Source organism: Nematostella vectensis, chromosome 6, assembly GCF_932526225.1.
Source record: "Nematostella vectensis chromosome 6, jaNemVect1.1, whole genome shotgun sequence".
Taxonomy (NCBI): Eukaryota; Metazoa; Cnidaria; class Anthozoa; order Actiniaria; family Edwardsiidae; genus Nematostella; species Nematostella vectensis.
Genome location: NC_064039.1, coordinates 11,911,064 through 11,934,608, shown reverse-complemented (window position 1 = coordinate 11,934,608; position 23,545 = coordinate 11,911,064). Strand labels below are relative to the sequence as shown.

Sequence of the window (23,545 nt, the reverse complement as noted above, 5' to 3'; positions counted from 1 at the left end):
ATAATTTAAATAGTATGCAAAATTTATAAAAAAAAAGATTAGTAGACCTAAGATGCTTATGATATATATATTTCACGATATTTAAGTCTAAAATAAAAAGTGTATAAACATAGGGCTAGTTTCTAGTACATAGGCCTTACTAGCCATATGTATTGGTTTATTTTTACGAATGTTCAGGAGAGAAAAAAACTCACGGTCAATGGACTGCCCAATCGACTTGAAAAGCAGCTCAGTCGTAAAGTCAATAATAACTCAGCGCCGCTGACAACAACAAAGCGGCTTGAGAATGAATGCGTGGATGACTATAACTACAGCGTATAAAAGTGTATTCAACAATAAATCATGTGAAATGCTGATTTTTACCAAAAAAACGTTCATGAGGCCCAAGATAGTATAATAAATTAAAATCAATAATTATATGGGAATATAAAAAGCTAATTTCACTAAATATATTCGTTCCATAAAATATATGATCAATTAGGCACTTAAATGCCTCAAATACCGACACTAAAAGCCAATGACGAGAAGAATGCCTTCACGAAAAGAATTTCAAAAGAGGATAGAAGAAAGCAGAACAATCAAATCCACGAAAGCACTCATGCCCATCCTCTCCCAACTCTACTAAATACTTGCTCTGCCCTCATCATACCCCATCTCTCTTTTCTGTCCTCGCTTTTCTTTAACAGTTCATATCACATTCCTAACTAGCTGAAGACAAACCCCTACAGATAAAAAAGATACTAGACAATTAATGACACCATCACATTCTGCTGAAAGCCTAGTAATAGTTTGATCGACTAAGGATGCGTTTTTTTCCTATCATTATGGAATGGAAATGGTTGATAGAAATTGTTCAGAATGGCATTCGAGTCATTCTGCTACGGGTAACAGAAATGGGTGGAATGGCCTTTATTCCATTCCGGAATGGGAACGCGGGATAAACGAACGAGCGCTTTTTTCTATTCTAATCATTCTCATTCCGGAATCAGGAGTAAAAAACGCGCCCTATGTCAGAACTAAACCAGCTATTCGTATATGGACTTTTAACCGATAACTAGGAATCCCCAACAGTATTTCTTTTAGTTCTTTTACAAGCTTAATGCCCATGGGAGCCTTTCACAAGCTTAAGGCATGCCATCATCTGAATGGAATTTGTCAATGGCACTCGTGCAGCTCGTGTGTCGTATAAACAACAGAGTTGTCCAACTATCAAGAGAGTGATGACTACCAAATGCTATGAAACCGGCGAAGCAATGCTTCAAATCCCTCTCAATTCAAGCAATTAGCATTTAAGCGCTCCTGAGGTGTTCAATGAGCATCACTTGAGATGTGATATATCTAATTGCTTTTAGTCAATCGATGTGGTCGCCGCGCCCGTTTCCGTGCAATATCAAGCACGCACGGAGTTTGGGGTCTCCAAGACAGGCGCCCAGGAGGGTTTACGAGCTGAGCTGTAGTGCAACGTGGAGGTCCTGTATACACAACCCTCTTCTCATATCGCCCACGTACATACAACATATCATTTATAAATGTATTGTCATATAGTTAACAAGTTGCCTTGTATTGGACTGAGAATTGTAGTTACAACCGTTCCTTTTTCTGAAACGCAAAACAACCTTGAGCAGACATTCCTCTTCTCTGACTGCTAATTAAGAACATCCAGCCTCAGATTTCACCAAGTGTCTTGTTTTATTAGTGTGATGCGTTATGAAAATGCAGAATCAAATTGTTTCTCAAGATAACTGATCATTATTGAACATCCTTAAAAACATTTTCAACCTTAAAATTCTCCAAAATAATAAGGGCCCAGTCTCGACTGAAAATGAGACGTTCTTACAAAGAAAAAGAGTGTGATAAAAAAAAGATCACATCTTTAAGAACACATGATTTTTGTTTAAAAGTGTAGCTTATATTGAACTGGCAATGGGATTTCAAAATACACACCAGTCTCTCTTTTGAATTGCGAAGGCGTCCACCCCGATAACACATGTTTCTTAACGCAACTTAATACTTCATTAAATATTTATGCCACATAAGCCAATGGTCGTGATATATTTCACGTTTTTTGGAAAACTCAGTACGCATCCAATGACTGTTATCAGTCATATCTTACAAGTTAAGCAAAGTTGTGGTGTACAGTAGTCCACCCGTGTCGTTTTTTAGTTTCTGAATCGCAGCGAGTTGAAGCACGTAACAGTAATAACCTCGATTTTTGTCAGACTGTCTTACCCTACTATGTAGTTGTAGCTACTAAAGCGCTTTAGCGTTTCATTAGCATGAGGATAGCTTACTGTCTCACTTGCGAAAAGGCACTATTCAGTATCTCTGCCGTTTATGATACAAATACTATTATTAAAAGGGGCCGATGGAACTCAAAAGACTAAAAGCACTTGAATTTTCTTATTTCTTTTTATTCCCCATAAAACTTTTATCGCATTTTTAAATACTTTGGACATGTATAAAACGTTTTTTAAACCGAAGTACTTGAAGTGAAGAGCTTTTACAGAGTAAAGTAGCCAAGGAGGCATAGCAGCAGGTGGAAAGATAAAACTCCAATTACCAGTGGCGATCTAAGCCCGTCTATATGTCCACTATGACAAATTGCTTTTCTCTGATAAGGTCTCCCTAAGCGCGCCGCCGTCCTAGCATTTGACTGTAGGTACTTTCGGCTCTTATTTCTTCAGAGTAATAAAATCACTTTTTTAGTAATTTTTTTACTTAATGCTTCAAATTTATAGCGTACTCATTTCCGTTCAGTGGCTAACACGTTTTTGTTTTCCTTTGTTTAATTTGTTGATGATTTGTTGCAGTCGCGGCGCCGTTTAAGCCACCAAGTGTGGCAATCAATTGGTGAAAGTCGTTTCAAATTGCTAATCAATCAAACTGAAAACAAATACCCTCGAAGATTTCACTGGATCTGTCAACTCAAGTAATATCAATCAAGCGATTTTAAAAACAATAACTTTTCAAGTAGATATGCTGCTTAGTAGATACAAAAAATATTTTCGCTTTGAATATTCCATAGAATGGTAAAAATCGATATATATTGCAGGGATGCTACCTTCGGGAATGCAAAATGAATCAAAATACATTTTAATATACCGTTAATATGGGAATCGGGAGGGAGAAAATTCACATATTGAACCGAACTTATCTAACGTAATACACATAAATATAAGAAATCAATGAAAAATAACGAATATTGTGATACCACTACTAAGTTTAAAAAAAAATGACATATTCATGTGAGGTCCTTTTATAATGTTCCTATGAATTCTTTATCTCGGCCTAATTTTCATGATTATGTTTTGGTACCATTTCTGCGCTCCCCATTATTGTCCCACATTATGTTTCCCATGTTGCCTTGTTGTACTATTCATATGATGTCCCTTGTGTGGTCTTTGTACTATTCATATGATGTCCCTTGTGTGGTCTTTGTACTATTCATATTATGTCCCTTGTGTGGTCTTTGTACTATCCATATGATGTCCCTTGTGTGGTCTTTGTACTATCCATATGATGTCCCTTGTGTGGTCTTTGTACTATTCATATGATGTCCCTTGTGTGGTCTTTGTACTATTCATATGATGTCCCTTGTGGTCTTTGTACTATTCATATGATGTCCCTTGTGTGGTCTTTGTACTATCCATATGTCCCTTGTGTGGTCTTTGTACTATTCATATAATGTCCCTTGTGTGGTCTTGGTATTATCCATATGATGTCCCGTGTGGTCTTTGTACTATTCATATGATGTCCCTTGTGTGGTCTTTGTACTATTCATATGATGTCCCTTGTGTGGTTTTTGTACTATACATGATGTCCCCTGTGTGTTCTTTGTACTATCCATAGGATATCCCATGCATTGTCTCTGTACTATCCATATGATGTCCCATGATTGACATTTGTACTATCCATAAGATGTCCCTTGTGTGGCCTTTGTACAACCCATATGATATCCCATGTGTGATCTTTGTAGTATCCGTATATCGCATATATGGTCTTTGTTCTACTCATATGATGTACCATGCATGGTCTTTGTACTTTCCATATGATGTCCCCTACATGCCCTTTGTTCTATCAATCTGTATGACATCCCTGTGTCGTCTTTGTACAATCCATATCATTTCCCTTGTATGGCCTTTGTACTATCCATATGATGTCCCCTTTGTACCCTTTGTTCTATCAATATGTATGACATCTACTGTGTGGTTTTTGTACTATTCATATGATGTCCCATGCATGGTCTTTGTACAATCCATATGATGTTCCATGCATGGTCTTTGTACAATCCATATGATGTCCCTTGTGTGGTCTTTGTACCATCCATTTGATGTCCCGTGCGTGGTTTAATACTTTCCATATGTCCCCTACGTGCCCTTTGTTTTATCAATCTGAATGACACCCCCTGTGTTGTCTTTGTACTATCCATATGATGTCCCATATGTAGTCTTTGTACTATCGATGTGATGTCCCTTGTGTGGTCTTTTTACTATCCATATGATGTTTTACTATTCATATGATGTCCTAATGTTCAAATTAAACCCTTGATTTTTAGGGCTCCAGATACCCCTCCCCTGGAATTTCTGGGCTACTCCCCCCCTTCTGGAAAAATAACAGAGCTACCCCCACCCCGCAAAGAAATTTGTGTACCCCCTCCCCCCAGTCTGAAATGTGTAAAATAGAAAGATAACAAAAAAATAATCATAGTAAGCCCCCCCCTCCCCCGAAATTTATGGGCTACTTCTACCCCTCCCCCTTGAAATTTAAAAGTTTTGGCTCCCCCTCCTCTCAGAATTTCTTCTTTATTGCCACCCCCCCCCCCCCCCTTTCCTGGAGATTTAGGCCTCTGGAGAACGAACAGTTCAATGCTTCCCTAAGCTCACTTCTAGTTAATCACGCACCAGTCAAAACGCGCTCTGCTAGATCTCGACCAAATGCGCCCTAGTATTCGGATTCCTTAAGGGCTCTGTAGAAAAGCGGCGATTGGAGAGATAATACCTTACTAATCGTTTAGAAGTTCGTGGGCAGATATACAGGGCTAAGTGCGATGAGTATGCAAATGCCCTACGGTCTGCGAAATCTCATTACTATCGAGAAAAAATTTTAGTTTCTACAATCAAGAATTTTTCCGTATGATTGACAACTTGTTCAGTGTGAAAAGTGTTTCTCCTCTGCCATCCCCGAGTCTTTGCCATTAAGATTTTGAAATTTCGCGCTCTTTTGGTTAACCCCACAGGACCTCCTTTGGGATTGCCATTTTCACTAGATTCAGGACCGCGTCGTAAATCATGTTTTGAGAATTTCTCCCAAGTCTCTAAACGGTATGTACTTGATCTACTGGAAAAGTCTTCAAGCAAATCATGTATGCTTGACCCTGTGCCAGTACATTTCTTAGAACAAGATTCAGATTTAATCACTCCTTCGATCACTTCATTAATAAACACTTCCCTTTCTGGAGGTGTGTTCCCAGCATCGTTGAAAAAGGGTATACTATTCCCCTTTCTTGAGAAAAGCCACTTTAGACCACGAGGTCGAAGATACTTGAAAGTGTGGCTTCCACACAAACAACAAACTGCCTGCTAGATAATGGCTTATTTGCCAAAATGCAATCTGCGTTATAGTAAATGCAATAGTACTGAAACAGTGATGTTGAGAGTTACGAATGATGCAATGCGTTCTGTTCTATAGACGCTGGAAATGAGGTTGTCTTGGTCCTTCTGGACTTATCAGCTGATGCTTTTGACACGCTTGACCATAATCTTTTACTCCGAAGATTGGAAAATCGTTATGGTATTAGTGGGACAGTTCTTTCCTGGTTCTCTTCCTATCTGTCCAACAGAAGTCAATCTGTTGCGGTAAGGAATGTAGTCTCAAGTAGTAGACCCGTGCTGTTTCCACAAGGGTCTGTTATTGGCCCCCTTCTGTTCTTTCTTTATTTTGCGCCGCTTGGAGATCTTATTAATGCGCATAATATGAATTGCACCATGTACGCTGACGACACGCAAATCTATGTGTCTGTCAACAACAACGACAACAATAGATCAGCCACTCTCAGCAAACTTGAGCTCTGCATTAGAGATGTTACCATCTGGTGTACCACAAACAAGCAAACAAGCTCACAAACAAGTCTGCAATCCAACAAAATACGAGATTCTTCATCTTTCAACCCGTTTTTTAAAAAACGTTTAAAAACCCTATAATTCCATCCCTGGGCTATGTATTGAGAGTAAGATAATTCAATCGGTTGATAAAGCCTATCTTAAACTGGGCAAACATGTCAATAGTATTTGCAAGTCTACATCTCATGCCATCAGAAGAATCAGAGAACATCTTTAGTGAAAATAAATGCGAGAGGTTGATACATGCTTTTGTCACCTCGCGACTTGATTCCTGTAACGGTATATTGTTCGGTTTGCCTGATAACTTGATTGCTAAGCTGCAGAGAGTCCAGTATACGGACATAGAATTACTTTGTAAATTCTTCTTATGACATATAAATGTCTAAATGGCTGTGGTCCAGACTATTTAGACTATTTAGCAGATCTCCTCGTCAAATACTGTCCTTCTCGTGCACTTCGATATTCTACAAAAAGTCAGCTCAAGGTTCCTACCACTAAAACATCTTATTATGGTAACCGAGCTTTTTCTGTATGCACGCCTAAACTTTGGAATGCTTTTCCAGAGCCATTAAAAAATTCTAAATCTGTTAATACTTTTAAAGGACAGCTTAAAACTTATCTTTTTAATCAATTCGTTGATGGCGATTTTTAATCCTGTTTCTTTTTAGATTTTCTAATTTTATTCTTGGCTGTTGCATTTATTAATACATCCATTTTGTTTACATACATTCCTTTCTTTCTTTCTTTTTTATGAATTTTGAGAGCATCGAGTCTATAGGATGCTCTCAACCACGTATTATTATTTTCATTATTACCATCCATATGATGTCCTATGCGTGGTCTTTGTACTTTCCACATGACGTCCCCTACGTGCCCTTTGCTTTATCAATATGTATGTTATCCCCCGTGTGGTCTTTGTACTATCCATATGATGCCCCATGAATGGTCTTTGTACTATCCATATGATGTCCCATGCATGGTCTTTGTACTATCCATATGATGTCCCATGCATGGTCTTTGTACTATCCATATGATGCCACATGCATGGTCTTTGTACTATCCATATGATGCCCCATGCATGGTCTTTGTACTATCCATATGATGCCCCATGCATGGTCTTTGTACAATCCATATGATGCCCCCTACGTGCCTTGTTTCTATCAATCTGTATAATATCCCCCGTGGTGTCTTTTTACTATCCATATAGGTCCTTTGTGTAGTCTTTGTACAATCCATATGGTTTCCCATGTGTGTTCCTTGCATTATCCATATGATGTCCCCTACATGCCCTTTGTTCTATCAATCTGTATGACATTCCCTGTGTGATCTTTGTACTATCCATATCATTTCCCTTGTGTGGCATTTGTACTATTCATATGTCCCTTGTGTGGCCTTTCTACTACTTCGTCTTCTTCCTGGTGGGCCCACCTCCTTCTATAAGAAGATTCTTGTGAGCACAGGCTGCAGTGCATGTGAGGGAGTGCTAATAAAATGTCCGTGAAGTGAGTTAAAAGAAATTGGAGGGTGTTCAGTTTTCCTCGAGGTGGGTTTCAGCGGGCCTTTGAAGGAGGCCAGGCTTGGTACTTCCACCACAGGGTTCGGCAGCAAGTTCAAATCCCGAATTGTTCTCAGGAAAAAGGACATTTGATGGTACTGTGTCCGGGAAAAGGGAACTTCGATGCTCATGTTGTTATAGTGGCGCGAGGGTCTTGCTATGGTTTTCATAGTAACAGTCTTACCCAGGTCCACCATACCAGAATGGATCTTGTAAAACAGGCTTAGCCTTAGATATTTCCTTCTCTCTTGAAGGGACATCCATCTAAGTTCACTCAGCATCTCTGTTACACTAGAGGTGTTATAATATCTGTTTAGTGTAAAGCGTGCGGCTGTACGTTAGACCATTTCTATTTGATTGATGTTTTTCTGTGTAAACGGGTCCCAGACAGGGCATGCATATTCTAAGGTTAAGTGCACAAGGTATTGTATGCTGTGGTTTTTAGTGTAGCGTCAGCCACACGTAAATTTCTTCTGAAGAAATCTAGAGTTGTGTTTGCTTTGTGAGTGATGTTGTTCACTTGTTCGTTCCAAGATAGATCATGCCATATAGCAATGCCAAGGTAGGTTGCTATGTTTGTTAATTCCAACACTTTGCCATGAAGCATATATTCAAACTGTAGGGCTGATAGCTTTCTTCTTATATGGAGCACCTTGCATTTCTCAGGAAGGAATCCTGAGATTCGACTAGCTTTTCAAGATCTTGTTGAAGTGCTTTGCAGTCATTCACTGAGTAAATGGTGGCATATACTACTGTGTCGTCTGCAAATTACCGCACGTCTGCTGTAAGAGACTCTGGAAGATCGTTAGTACTATCCATATGATGTCCCCTATGTACCCTTTGTTCTATCGATATGTATGACAATGCAGATCAATAAATATGTTCAAAAAGATTGTAAAGGACAATATCCTCTCTCAAAAAGCAGCTATTGATTTAAAAATATGATTCTACTTTATTTAATCAAATCAGCCACATGAAAATTTAATAATAAGGATTCCTTAGTCAAATCAAGAACATTCATATATATTTTAGTAGAGACGCTACTTAGTCTGCGACAGGGGTCTACACCTCATAAGAATTGTGCTTTTAGTAGACTCCTCATCATCACTATTTTTTGAATTATTATCATTATACTATTATTTGGTGAAATAGACTTGATTGATTAATTGATGACATCCACTGTGTGGTTTTTGTACTATCCATATCATTTCCCATGCTAGGTCTTTGTACAATCCAAATGATGCCCCTTGTGTGGTCTTTGTGCCATGCATATAATGTCACATGCATTGTCTTTGCACTATCCATATGATGTCCCATGAGTGACATTTGTACTATCCATTAGATGTCCCTTGTACTACCCATATGACGTCCCATGCATGGTCTTTGTACTACCCATATGTCCCATATGTTGTTATGAACATTGAAAATACAAAAAAGAACGTTGATTTAAATTGAACGGATTAGATAATTTAGACAATTGTTTAGTTAAGCTACAACGGCTTCCTCTACTTTGAGCGCAGCCGCCCTTTCCTATGATTAGACTGATAAGATTTATCGTAGTTTACCTTTGAGTAAGAGTTTAGGAATGAGGCACGTCCTACTTTAGGACACGTCCCACCTGCCTATAAATTATAGTACCCATTTAGCAATCTTTAAGACTTGAGCAGAGAAACCGAAGAGGGAAGAGTTGAGTCGAGAGCCAGAAAAGAAGAGTAAGAGAAGTCAGAGTGGAGTTTGAAGAGTTACAAGCTTACTTGGAGTTGTATTTCTTTAAGCCCCGGAGACGAGATCAGACGTAAGTTGAATTTGTAAATATTGATTTAGCCTTTTTGCGATTTACAGAACTGCCTGTAATCCTTAGGTTTTTATCCTAAATTTGCGAATTGTTAATTACTTCATGGTTATCACCGCATGTGTTCCATGGTTGGACGAGTTGATTGTAATAAACGCTGTTAAATCAAGCTTGGATGACTGTTCTACACTGTGGTTGACACTAAAACGAGCCCACTGCACACTTCCCACAAGTCGCTGCTTTGGAACCGCTTACATATGTAGTCTTTGTATTTTCCATATGATGTCCCTTGTGTGGTCTCTGTACTATCCATATGATGTCCCCCCCTTTAACTATAGTATGTATGACATCCCCTGAATGGTCTTTGTACAATCCATACGATTTCCCATGCGTTGGTCTTTGTAAAACCCATATGATGTCCCTTGTGTGACCCTTGTATTATCCATATGATATTCCTTGTGTGGCCCTTGTACTACCCATATGATGTCCCTTGTGTGGCCCTTGTACTATCCATATGATGTCCCTTGTCTGGCCCTTGTACTATCCATGATGTCCCTTGTACTATCCATGATGTCCCTTGTGTGGCCCTTGTACTTTCCATGATGTCCCTCTTGTAGCCCTTGTACTATCCATATGATGTTCCTTGTGTGGCCCTTGTACTATCCATATGATGTCCCTTGTGTGGCCCTTGTACTATCCATTTGATGTCCCTTGTGTGGCCCTTGTACTATCCATTTGATGTCCCTTGTGTGGCCCTTGTACTATCCATATGATGTCCCTTGTCTGGCCCTTGTACTATACATGATGTTACTTGTGTGGCCCTTGTACTATCCATATGATGTTACTTGTGTGGCCCTTGTACTATCCATATGATGTCCCTTGTGTGGCCCTTGTACTATCCATATGATACCCCCTGTGTTGTCTTTGTACTATCCATATGATACCCCCTGTGTTGTCTTTGTACTATCCATTTTTATATCCCCTGTTTTGTCTTCAAACCCTAATTTTCCTACTTTTCATGACTACTACAGTATGTTGTCTTTATCCCATTGACTCCTGGCTATTTTTGAGCTGAATTTACAAAAAAAAAACTGAAAACAGATACCTCCCCCCCTATTTTGAGTTTTATACAGCCCGTCAAAGTCAAACACAGCTGCACCTAGTCAGCGGTATCCAAGCTTTCCAACAGTGCTTTGCGGTTCCCACTTTTAATCCCTCGTCGTTTTGCTGAAGCCAGCACAAGTTGATGGTTGCTTGTATTTTTCATCAAAAATACAGCTATGAGCATATTAGGAGAGTGTCTCAGGACATCATGAAGTTTTTGGGGCATAATTGAGTGCTTTGCTTATGGATATTTGCAAGCAAAGGTGGATTCATGATGATTTTTTCTTGTTTGGCTTTGCCTGGATGAGAAAATAATTTTCTAATGAATCACCACAGCTCTCCTAAATGCTGTCTGAAACCAAATTGGTTCCAAAATTGTTTACACTACTATTCTGGGTCTGTATGACCTGGAATTGATTTGTTTGGCTTCGGGGTGCAAAGACATCTGACTTTGGGGAGAGGAGTGTTGACTGGCCCTCCCCTCGTGAATTTTTCCCTGGATCTCCCAGAATGCTTTGCAATACGTAAAGACATCTTCGTGGTTGTACAATCCTTCAAGGAGTAGACATTGTGTTTTGAGGCCATGGAAATGTACCTGGAGGATCAGAATAAAGGTATCTATTTGTGTCTTGAGCTGTGTTTGCTGATCTCTCTCCCTTGTGTGGTATTTTGAGCGTTTTATTGAGAGGGGTGATTCTGCTTTTGTCTCCTTGTTCGATTTGAGATTTGTCAAAGAACCTGTGCTATTATTTGGCTTACGAGTAGATGCCAACACCTTGGTTGGATGCATATCTTCAAGACCATTTATCCCTTAGACTGATGCCTGAGTATCTTCATCTTGTTGTATTTAGTTTGCATTTATGAATTTTTTGGGTTGTGGGTACTTCCCAAAACCGGTACAGGCCGGTTGAGGGGTCAATGTGTTAAACTCCCTATATGATGTAGGTACCCTATGTTGTCTTTCTAATATCTGTATGATGCCCCCTATGTTGCTTTTGTCTTCATATGTTATACCCTATTTTGTCTTTGCCTGTCTTTGTTCACTGTTTATAGTGCCTATATGTCTAGCTGACACAGTAAAATTTGAAACTGGACTATTTCTTCAAATGGAGCATATCGGGTTTTTTTAACTGGACTATTTCTTCAAATGGAGCATATCGGGTTTTTTTTAACTGGACTATTTCTTCAAATGGAGCATATCGGGTTTTTTTTAACTGGACTATTTCTTCAAATGGAGCATATCGTTTTCTTTATCAATTGATTAATATTTCATATACATGTGCAGTGTTCAAAACCTTTTGGCATTCATAAAAGAGTGCTCAATAGAATGATGTAGAGCGGGATCAAGGGGATTTATCCCCTGATGAGTGGCGTGGCTACCAAGAAAGTTAAAAATGTAGTTTGCATGTTTTTTCCACACATCAAGATATATATACCAGTTTGTGTTTGGCCTTTTCTTAGTATTTGCTTGCCTTCTAACTTGGACTTTGTTTATGTTTTCTTTGTCTTTCACTATGTTAATTGTCATTCACAGATGATATGATATCATATTGATGTAATCTATCTCATAACCTTAATACGAAATATTAAATATTTACCTATAAATGTATGTCCTTACAGAAACTTAGCTTCTGCTATTTGTAGGTAGCTTGTGCTCACATACTCTAGTTTTACTCGAATCACATTATACTTTAGTCTTTAGAGCTTTTCCACCTTCCTGTAAATACGCGCTATATTGTTTTATTAATAATTAAATCCATCTTGACCGCAGATACACCAAATATTATACCTTACAGTCAAACCGACCGTGCGTTCTTTTAGCAACACTGAAATATTGTGGCACAACATTGATATTTTGATTGGCAGATTGTCTGCGGAAGTTGCAAAACGTGCGTAGAGCGCATAGAGTGAACAAGCTACCACTTACATTTCCTTACACACATGTGCTTTAGTTAATAACTAACAAATAGTCACGACTTTAAGATATATTTAATAGATATATCTAAATATATCTATTTAGTAACTGTAGTATTTATGTTACGTTAAGAACCTTGAACATTGAATGCCCCCGTGCTCAGACTTAACCTCTAACAGAGGGGTGAATGTAGTATTTATGTATGTTAAGAACTTTGAACATTACGTGTTGGGCTGCCTGTGTTATGTTTATTGTTGTACAGCGGTTTTACCCCATAGAATCTCTAGGGGCAGCCATCTTGCTTAGTTTTCGGTTTAGTTTTACAAGCTGTAGATTTATGTTGATTAAAGCCTCAGTTTAGAGGCATACCTTCTACTACAATTTAATCAACATATTTTCTGAAGTCCCATGGATAAAGTACTGCGTCCTGAACGCCTAGAAACCGATCCAAATAGCAGCACGGCCCAGAAGGAATGGCTCCATTGGAAAAGGACCTTCGAGAATTTCGTACAAGTTCTACCTCAGACGGGCCTGGACAAGTTGACCGTTTTAACTAACTTTGTTTCTCCAACACTCTTCCAACACATCGAAGATTGTACGGAATACGATGCAGCAATTGAGGCGCTACAAGCCCTTTATGTTAGACCACGGAATGAGATCTTCGCTCGCCATCTACTTGCAACGAGACGCCAGCAACCATCGGAAAGCTTAGATGAGTACTTGCAAGCTCTGAAAACACTGAGTAAGGACTGTGATTTTAAGAGTGTAACCGCAGCGCAGTACAGCGAAGAGAGCATACGGGATGCGTTTATTACAGGTCTGCAATCCAACACAATCAGGCAACGATTGTTGGAGAACAAAACACTTGATCTAAAGACCATGTTTGACCAGGCTCGAGCTCTGGAGTCAGCTATGAGGAGTTCAGAATCATATGGAGCACCACAGATACCTATAAATGCAGCACTACCTTGTAACAGCACCCCATTGTCAGCAGAACAGCCTGACGAGTCTACTGTAGCTACAATGAAACTCGATAAAGCTACTTGCTTTTTCTGTGGAAACAAGAAACACCCTCGACCGAAGTGTCCTGCCCTGGAGGCTATTTGCAACAAGTGTCAAAAGAAAGGCCATTTTGCTAAAGTTTGTAAAGGAAAGGCGGTTCCAAAAGAAAGAGTTTCGGCAGCAACTTGGTCCCCGATACTCGCCACATTGACAGCTAACCCACCAAAATCCCTCTCTAAATCATGTGGTGTCGTCAATATCCAAGGATTGCAAGTCAAGGCCCTGTTTGACAGTGGGAGTAGTGAAAGCTATATCCATCCCAGTCTAGTAGAGCAAGCAAGTCTGACAGTCCAGCCCTCATCTAGTACCGTATCCATGGCAACCTCCTCGACAGGCGCCATCAAGGTTAGTGGTACTTGTACAGTTGATCTTACCTACCAAGGACGGAGATATGAAGGCCTCAAGTTTTCTGTACTCCCTGGGCTATGTGCAGACCTCATATTAGGAGTAGACTTTCAGTCAAAGCACGAAAGTGTCATCTTCCAGTACAAGGGCTCCGAACCGTCCCTCTCCGTCTGTAGCTTCAGCACTCTGAATGTAGACCCGCCTGAGCCATTTGCAAACCTGACAGCAGACTGTCATCCTATTGCCACAAAGTCACGCCGCTACAGCCAAGAAGATTCCACGTTCATTGATGAAGAAGTTAAGAGGCTGCTTAATGAAGGAATCATTGAGCCCAGTCGCTCTCCATGGCGAGCACAAGTTGTAGTAACCAAGGATGAGAATCACAAGAAGAGGCTAGTAATTGATTACTCACAGACCATCAACAGGTTTACCCTCCTCGACGCATTCCCATTACCACGAATAACCGACTTGGTTAACCAGATCGCCCAGTACAAAATCTTCAGCACTATTGATCTACGCAGTGCTTATCATCAGATCCCTCTCAAAGATGAGGATAAACCGTACACAGCATTCGAAGCTAGAGGTAACCTGTATCAGTTTAGCCGACTCCCATTCGGCGTCACCAACGGGGTGGCCTGCTTCCAGAGAGAGATGACCAAGTTTGTGGAAGAGAACAATCTCAAAGCGGTCTTCCTTTATCTCGACAACATCACAATCTGTGGGAAAGACCAAGAAGAGCATGATTCCAACCTTCAGAGTTTCCTTGAAGCTGCTAAGCGCAAGAACATCTGCTATAACAACGACAAGAGCATCTTCTCCACCAGGCGTCTTCCTATCCTTGGATATGTGGTTGAGGAAGGGAATATCAGTCCAGACCCAGAACGTCTACGCCCTTTGCGAGAGCTACCCGTTCCAAGTGACTCAAAGTCTCTGAACAGATGCCTCGGATTGTTTTCCTACTACTCACAATGGATACCCGCATACTCGGATCGAATCAAGCCAATAACCTCCTGCAAGGTTTTTCCATTACCCGAGCCCGCTGTCGCGGCCTTTGAGAGTATCAAGAAGACGGTGGAGGAAGCTTTTGTTAGTGCAATCGATGAAAGCATTCCATTTGAAGTTGAGACGGATGCTTCAGAGGTGGCATTAGCTGCCACTCTCAGCCAAAATGGGAGGCCAGTTGCATTCTTCTCAAGAGCCTTACAGGGCAGCGAGCTCAAGCACGCCTCAGTTGAGAAAGAGGCACAAGCGATTGTAGAAGCTGTCCGACACTGGAGGCACTTCCTAACAGGGAGGCACTTCACTCTTAAAACAGACCAGAAATCAGTATCTTACATGTTTGACCAGTGCCACAAAGGGAAGATCAAGAATGATAAGATCATGCGGTGGAAGATCGAACTCTCCTGCTATAGTTTCGATATCATTTACCGTCCTGGTAAAGAGAACATTCCACCCGACACTCTGTCCAGAGCTACTTGCGCCACGTTGAGTGAAGATCCCCTCTACCAGCTCCACGAGTCACTCTGTCATCCAGGGGTCACCCGACTCAACCACTTCGTACGCACCAAGAACCTCCCTTATTCCCTTGAGGAGATCAAGAGCATGACAAGTAAGTGTCCAGTTTGTTGTGAATGCAAACCACAGTTTCATCAACCTCCCAAAGTTCCTCTCATTAAGGCTACTAAACCTTTCGAGAGGATAAACATTGATTTCAAGGGCCCCTTGCCAAGTAACAATGGCAACAAGTTCTTCCTCAATGTGGTTGATGAATATTCAAGATTCCCTTTTGTCTTCCCTTGTCCTGATGTGTCTACACCAACAGTGATCAAGTGTCTTACCTCCTTGTTTACGATGTTCGGTATGCCAGCCTATGTACATTCGGACAGGGGCTCCTCCTTGATCAGCCAGGAACTGCGAGACTTCCTGAATGAAAAAGGGGTAGCCACAAGCAGGACAACTGCTTACAATCCCGAAGGCAATGGGCAAGTGGAGAGGTATAATGGAGTGGTATGGAAGGCAATTTCAGCATCCCTGAAGTCTAAGAATCTGCCAGTAAAGCGCTGGCAAGAAGTCCTCCCTGATGTTCTACACTCCATTCGTTCTCTGTTGTGCACGGCTACCAATGAGACACCCCATGAGCGATTCTTCGGTTTTCCCAGGCGATCCTCTTCCGGATCTTCCATCCCAACATGGATGAGTGAGCCTGGACCGGTCCTACTCAAGCGTCACGTCCGTGCAAGCAAGACAGATCCGTTAGTTGATGAGGTGGAATTGCTTCAGGCGAATCCTCACTACGCCCATGTGCGCTATCCAGATGGCCGAGAAACAACAGTCTCTACCAAGCATCTTGCCCCCAAAGGTGAAGTACCAATAATGTACCCACTCCCTCAAGTTAAGCCTACTGTTCCAGGTGAGCATCACCCTGCTACTGGTAGTTCCCCACCTTCCTCGGAGATAGAAGTGGAGATAGGTGTGGGCGAAGAAGTGCCACAGGTCAGTACAGGTCTTGATGGGCAGCCTCCTTTGCGACGTTCGGAGAGGACCCGACGTCCGGTGGACAGACTTAACCTCTAACCGAGGGGTGAATGTAGTATTTATGTTACGTTAAGAACCTTGAACATTGAATGCCCCCGTGCTCAGACTTAACCTCTAACAGAGGGGTGAATGTAGTATTTATGTATGTTAAGAACCTTGAACATTACGTGTTGGGCTGCCTGTGTTATGTTTATTGTTGTACAGCGGTTTTACCCCATAGAATCTCTAGGGGCAGCCATCTTGCTTAGTTTTCGGTTTAGTTTTACAAGCTGTAGATTTATGTTGATTAAAGCCTCAGTTTAGAGGCATACCTTCTACTACAGTAACTAAATGGGTCGACTAGAGATGTTTACCATTGATGTGACATTGATTGCGAAGAGTGCAAACCGGTACCAAGAAATATGCGAAAGGGCACAAAAAAATTCGTGGAGAAGCAAAGCATAATCAACCTTTATAAACAATACAATATACTACATGATGGTAAAATAGCCATGAAGTTAGTTTGATAAGAAAGAAAATTACAATGTATACAACCGAACATAATAAAATGGAGGAACTAACCTTTCGATTCAGGCGAAGTGACGACTGCCCGTTCATAGCAAAGCAAGCTAAAATACACAGGTCGCACAAAAACATTGATTGAACACGGTTCGAAACACATTTTTTCACTTGCATTGTACTTTTTCGTACCTTTGCGAGGGTTTTTCGCATGAATTTCGATGTAGTAAGCTCTATAAAACGTAAAAAAGGGCTGCCCTTCTGTATGCAATGTTTAAAATCACCGCGGACTGTGCAAAGTTGTCACACTGCCACACGATGGTCAATAGGCAATTGTGACGTCATAAGAAATTATGAGTGTTGATTGGCTAGAGACTGTTCGCGCAGAAACATCACCACCGCGCGAGTCAGGTAACACAGGAGCCCCAAATAAGAAGCTCTCTCCTACAACACTGCCGCCTTGCGTGACAGTCATGGTTCGGTCATATGATGTGAACAGTTTCGAGTCGGTGAGCTTATTGCATGGTTTTTACTGCTAATTTTATATCTAAATGCATTCTCAAAGAAGCTAAACAGGCAACGACAACAAAAGTGGTGTCTTATAAGGCGATTTTCCCAACATATCAAGGTTTGTTTTCTCGGAAATACCTTATTCTACTTTGTCTACTTACGATACCGTAATAACTCGAGTAAGTGCCCCCCACCCTCGACCTCGAATTTGTGAATACCCCCCCCCCAATTAGGCGCCCCCTTCCCCTCCCACTAAAAGATGTCTCAACAAAAGCACCATGGAATCGTGTCAATCTATTTGCCTGCAGGGGGGGGGGGACTCTCCAGAAAAGTTAGGCAATGAAGATAATCACATCTTTTAGGGTATCACATTTCGACCAACTGCTTTCCTTAGGGGGTGTTGTAGGATTTTTTCCAATTTTGCTATCTCTCAACCAAGGGCTCATAAATAGGGGCAATCATCTGTATTATATAAGTGTCACGGCGTTTCCTAGGATCAGGCTATTTTTAGATGCAAGGATTAGCCAATCAGATGACAGGAGGGAAAATTTGACTTTGTCTCAAGAAATCCAAAATTGCGGCCGAGAATGGGGAAAACGACGCTTGCTTTTTGAATTCTTCCTACATCGTCATATGCCTCCTAATTTCAAAACTCTTTTAGCCTTGGACTATATATTTGTCCATAAGTAGACTCAAACTTTGTTACGAGGACATTTTTTCTTGCTCTTGCAAAGCAATAAATTCGGAAATAAGTAATCATTTGTTTCGATCTCAAAATTCTCTCACTGAGAGGCCATATTATCATTCATAAGGTGTTTGATACTGCTAGTTTAACAATAGTGTAAGAAGTAACATACAAACGTTTATGTCTTGTTTTTTTATTTTAAATTTATATTAAACCAGCTCTTCAAAACTGTAAGTACTTGTTTGTTTAAGAAAGAATTTAGTCATGATACGCATAAATATCAACACTCATGACCTGCCCAGGACTCAACTTGCCCTGATCTGGTAAGAAATTGTAAAAAAATAACCATGTAAAAGTATACTAACATAAAAGGCATTACGTTTGTGTCTTTTTTTGAAAATTCTGTTTCCATTTACACTAAATGCGAAAATTGGTACTTGTTACTTACTCATTTAACTTTTAATCTGTTATGAATACTTAAAGTATTACATACTTACGGCATCTTAATTTGTTCAAGTTTGACTTTCTTTTGACTGACCAGACCATCATAATAAGATTTAAAATGATTGCAAAAAAGTCCAGGAGTGTATAAAAGCATGCATATCTGTCATCCTGGTTTGTAATGAGACTTGCCATCAATATAGTAATGGCCCTTGTAAAATCTTTCAAAAAAGTTCTTGATGGAAATATGATGCTGTCACTCAAACAGTTTCAGGCTCTTGAAATATTTGTGTATCATTTGGGGAAATGGACTCCTGGTCCATTGACCACCAGTGCTTGGTAGCACTCTGGAGTCCATTTTTAGTGTCCTAAGATTTGGAAGTGGTGAAAGCATCTCATATGGCCAAGCCTTGGTATGCCAATCAACCGAAAGGATTTACAAAGAAAAAATATTCAGAGGAAGGATATAGAAATGTCATGATCAATGTAGATGGGGCTAATAAAGTTACAATATAAATTGTTCAATTTTTTTAGTGCACATGCCTAGAAAGTACTAGCTGTTCTGACATTCCATTTTGGTTTGAAAGGGTCAACATTTGAGAGCTCTGCAAAGCCCTCCCATAACAACATTAGGTTAACATATTCACCCTATATAGCTACCAACTCCCTTGCCTTAAAGGCAAAGCTTCAAAATACCCAGTTTGTGGCTATCATTTCCTGGTTTGATAAGATGTCGAGAATAAAGGCAAATAGTCAATAGCTAGGACATATTTCATACTATGACTTTGATAACCAGCATTTACAAGCTTTGATTTGTTGGTGCCCTGCTTCAGTCCGCAAAGAGAAAAATCTGGCCTTGCACCAAAAAAATGTCAGATTCTTAGAAGTTGTGTTAACACCATGCCAAAATGAATGTAAACAAAATGGGCCAAATAAGCCCAGAAAGAAAACCACTTGACAACTTCTATCCTGCTGGATCTTGTGGACTGTGTCATCAGTTAGGGACAAATACAGACTTTATAAAAGAAAAAGGTTGACACCATTCATAGTTGCTTTTTAATATACTATATTTTGGCAGGCCAATACCTGCAGTTAATATTTAACAGTAAGAGTAGCATGTTTGCAGCTAATATGAACAACTTCAATAATAATTAAGAAAAAAATGATAATTATAATAGGGAGTTGTGTAAACTAAGTTATTTTACTGTAAAAAAAGTCAACAATAAAGCTTTTTGAGTAGCAAAACACATTCATGAATGTAGCAGATATTATCATTAAAAGAAAAACTTCAGGATATTTTCCTTATCAGTACATATAATTATCTATTACAGCGAAATAATAATAAAAATATTTAACAAAAACAAGACATAAACTTTCGTATGTTACTTACACTATTGTTAGTTAACTAGCAGTATCAAAAACCTTATGAATGATAATATCGAATTTTGAGGTTATCACTTATTTTTTGCAAGAGCAAAAAAAATGTACTCGTAACAAAGTTTTAGTCCACTTATGGAGAAATAAATAGTCCAAGGCTAGTGAGAAAATGTTTTTTTCTCTGCGGCTAAAAGGGTTAAGAAATTAGGAGGCATATGATGATGTAGGAAGACTTTGAAAAGCAAGGGTCGTTTTCCCCATTCTCGGCCGGCATTTTGGATTTCTTGAGACAAAGTCAATTTTTCCGCCCTGTCATCTGATTGGCCAATCCGTGCGTCTAAAAATAGCCTGATCCTAGAAAACGCCGTGACACTTATATAGTACCAGAATATGGGGAAGTTGATTGCCCCTACTTATGAGCCCCTGACTCAACCCACTGGTATTTCTAAGGGAGTGTTTAACGTTTTTTCCTGATTCTGTTGTCACTAAGTGTATAAAATTCGACCAATTCAGGCCCGTACCAAGGATTTTTCTTGGGGGGTGCGAAATCCGAAAAACTGGACCTAATTTTTCCTGGGGGGGGGGGGATTCTCTGATAAAAATCTAACCACCTCTGAAAGCACAAAAAATTATTTTTTATGCCTTTTCAGTATCTCCACTTGACGTTTATTGTCGAATTTGGCTATAGGCCAGAGTGAGTTTTGTCTACAAAACCAAAAGTGGACTTTCGGCCATTGTGGGGGGTGCATTCGCACCCCCTGCACCCCCCTGGGTACAGGCCTGCAGTTGCTATTCCTAAGGGGGGGATTAAGGATTTTTCTGATTTTGCTATCTCTTAGAGTATAAAAGTTGTCCAACTTCTGCTATCCCTTAGGGTTAAAATCAATTTTGCTGATGATCACCCGCTGTCTGTTTTTTTTCGGAGTCCCCCCGAGTTTATTTGTAAACAATGAAACTCCTCCATGAATGTACCATACTTTGTAAGTCTAACAAAATTTTTACAGTTGTTTTAGTTTATCACAAATAAAGTCCTAATCACAATGTTTTCCCCCCACTCCCCTAAAAGCACCTCCTCTTCAATAAGGGCCAATAATATCAAGCACCTGGGCACTTATTGGAATCATTCTTGTATATAGTACCTTATCTTATTGAGATAATTTCTGATAATAACAGACAAAGCAGACATGTACCCAGGATTTGCTAATGAAGGGTGCACAGTCATAGTGATCTTATGAAAAAAAGATACTATTTGATGGCAGTATCAATAAGAAATGATCCTCAGCCAAGGGGGGTGCTCGCACAACCTCCCCTCCCCCGTGTACATGGCGCCAAAGTAGTAAGTTGTAAAGGCCAGATCTTTATATCATTTTTCAAAGAAAGCCCTGTACTGTCTTTTTACAGCTAAACATGGTGAAAATCCCCAAGACCACAGATGGACACTCCGAGTCAGATAGTGAAGAAACCAAATACTTGATTAACACTAGTACTTCAAGTATCACACCAGTGTCTGCAGACAAGCTACTATGTAAAGTGTACAAACGCCGATGGTACATTCTCTTCATTTACAGTTTCCAGGTCACTTTGCAAAATGCAGTATGGAATTTTTGGGGACCTATACAAGAGTCCTGTAAAATTGTGTTTGGATGGGAGAAATTTGATGTTCTGTTGATTTCCGTGTGGGGTCCTGCATCAGCTGTGATTGCATTGGTTCCTGGGACCTGGGTTCTGGCTAGGAAAGGTGATGGAATTGAATTAATGTAATATTATAACTCCTCCACAATTTCTTTGATACTTTGCACATATTTGGAGTTTGAAGGAAAGGGACTATCTGTAAACAAGAATTTGATTATAACTTGGCTAATAATAGGCAATAATCAAACAGAATTATCCTTTTTATTAAGATTTAAGATCGGCTCTTGAACAACCAAGTAAAGTCATTGTTTTTTTCCAGGTCTGAGGCCAACTATTCTCTTAACATCTTTCTTCATATGCATTGGGAAAGCATTACAGATAGTTCCATTTACTGATCAAGATGTCCGCACAGCTGTTGTTAATATTGGCCAGATGATAGCAATGACATCAAGCTTTATGACAGTATGTGTTCCCGCTGTACTGTCTGCAGTATGGTTCCCACCTCATGAGCGGGCCACCGCAACCACACTAGCCATGGTTGCAGGATATATTGGGTCAGCTGCTTCGTTTGCAGTCGGACCTCAGATTGTCCCTGACCCGGAGAGCTTTGCTACAAATTTCACCAACCACATATCAGCAATAAATGTCACTGATGCTGATAAACAGTTGATGGCTACTAGAATAGCAAAGTACATGTATGGAGAATTGGGACTGCTGATCTTTGTTACATTTTGTCTTATTCTATATTTTCCCTCTAAACCTCCCCTCCCCCCAAGCTTATCAACTCGCTCTCGCAAAAAGACTGGCCTCAAAAGTGAGGTTTCTGAGATTTCTAGAGACGTGTGGTTCTGGCTGCTTACCTTTGTGTTCTCCGTGAGCTATGGGAGCTATTATGGATGGATATCAGTGCTAGATGTTGCTGTTGCTCCATTTGAAATCTCTGAGGACACAGCTGGGTGGTTGGGATGTCTAGGGAGTCTTGCTGGTGTTTTATCTGCAATTCTAGCAGCAAGGTAATAATTTTGTTTTCAAGTTATGTCCGATTTCCCGGGTACTGCTAAATGTTGCCATTTCCATGTTTCTTTTGGTCCCTTGTTATTTTTTGAGGTGCTGCGAACGCAAGGTGCTCAATGTGGTAAACTTGCACACCTTCTTTATTTGTGTGTTTTATGGGGCATTGCAAAAAAGTGTGTGAAATAAATTGCAGTTGTCCATGTTTACCATGATACGCACTGGAAGTTGTTGTGATCGAATGTGACTTTTGATGTGCATTCATGCTCTTGCAGATGCGCCGATTTGACCCGGAGATACACCAAGCTCATCCTGATCATTCTTTTCACTGGCTCCACCCTGTGCCTTCTATTCTTCACCATCACCTGCGAGAGGTACATCCCATACTCAGAGCCTCTACTTTATGTATACATTATTGGCAGTGGACTCTTCTTTACTGGGACCACGCCTTTGTTTTTCGAGCTGATCATTGAATATGTGTATCCAGTATCGGACTCACTGGCAACTGGCAACTTACTTTTATGGTCAAGCGTGCTAGGTGTGGTATTCTGTGTGGTGTTTATGTTCCCGAGTGTGGATGTGACATGGATGAACTGGGTAAATATGGCTGGATGCTCAGTCTGTGTTCCTGTCTTGATCCTTCTCAAGGAAAAGTACACTCGCTTGGATTTGGACCTTGGACCTCATATCCAATAGTTAAATCAACCGGTATGAGAAAACACTGATGGATTAGAATCTTAGTGTATTGTAATCTTAGTGTAATTTTAGCTTTATGATTTCGTCAACATCGCTCCAAATGCATTGGAAAAGCTTTATTTTTTTCTCCGGATTTTAAGTCTCGGGATGCGCGTTGGTTAGTAAGGAACAAAACATATCATGAAACTGTTGTCTTTTGTTACCCTCTAACGGAAACGCACCTTATCTCAAGGTGGTCGTGGTTCTATGACCGAGGTGCTCATGGGTG

General features: G+C 40.3%; 1 protein-coding gene across 3 annotated transcripts in view; it reads left to right on the top strand.

Annotated features, from left to right (window-relative positions):
* LOC5520906 (solute carrier family 49 member 4 homolog) overlaps positions 1-23,463 on the top strand; it is a 40,452-nt gene extending 16,989 nt beyond the window's left edge. The window contains exons 1-4 of one of the 3 annotated variants that reach the window (XM_032366206.2): positions 16,841-17,434; positions 21,340-21,676; positions 21,890-22,583; positions 22,857-23,463. In XM_032366206.2, coding sequence (XP_032222097.2) covers positions 17,279-17,434; positions 21,340-21,676; positions 21,890-22,583; positions 22,857-23,277 — 1,608 coding nt within the window. In that variant the 5' untranslated portion in view covers positions 16,841-17,278 and the 3' untranslated portion in view covers positions 23,278-23,463. Of the gene's footprint in view, positions 1-16,840; positions 17,554-21,339; positions 21,677-21,889; positions 22,584-22,856 lie in introns of those variants that run through there. The other 2 variants (XM_001640779.3, XM_048729211.1) reach the window with 2 other exon arrangements.
* The last annotated feature ends 82 nt before the right edge of the window (positions 23,464-23,545 follow it).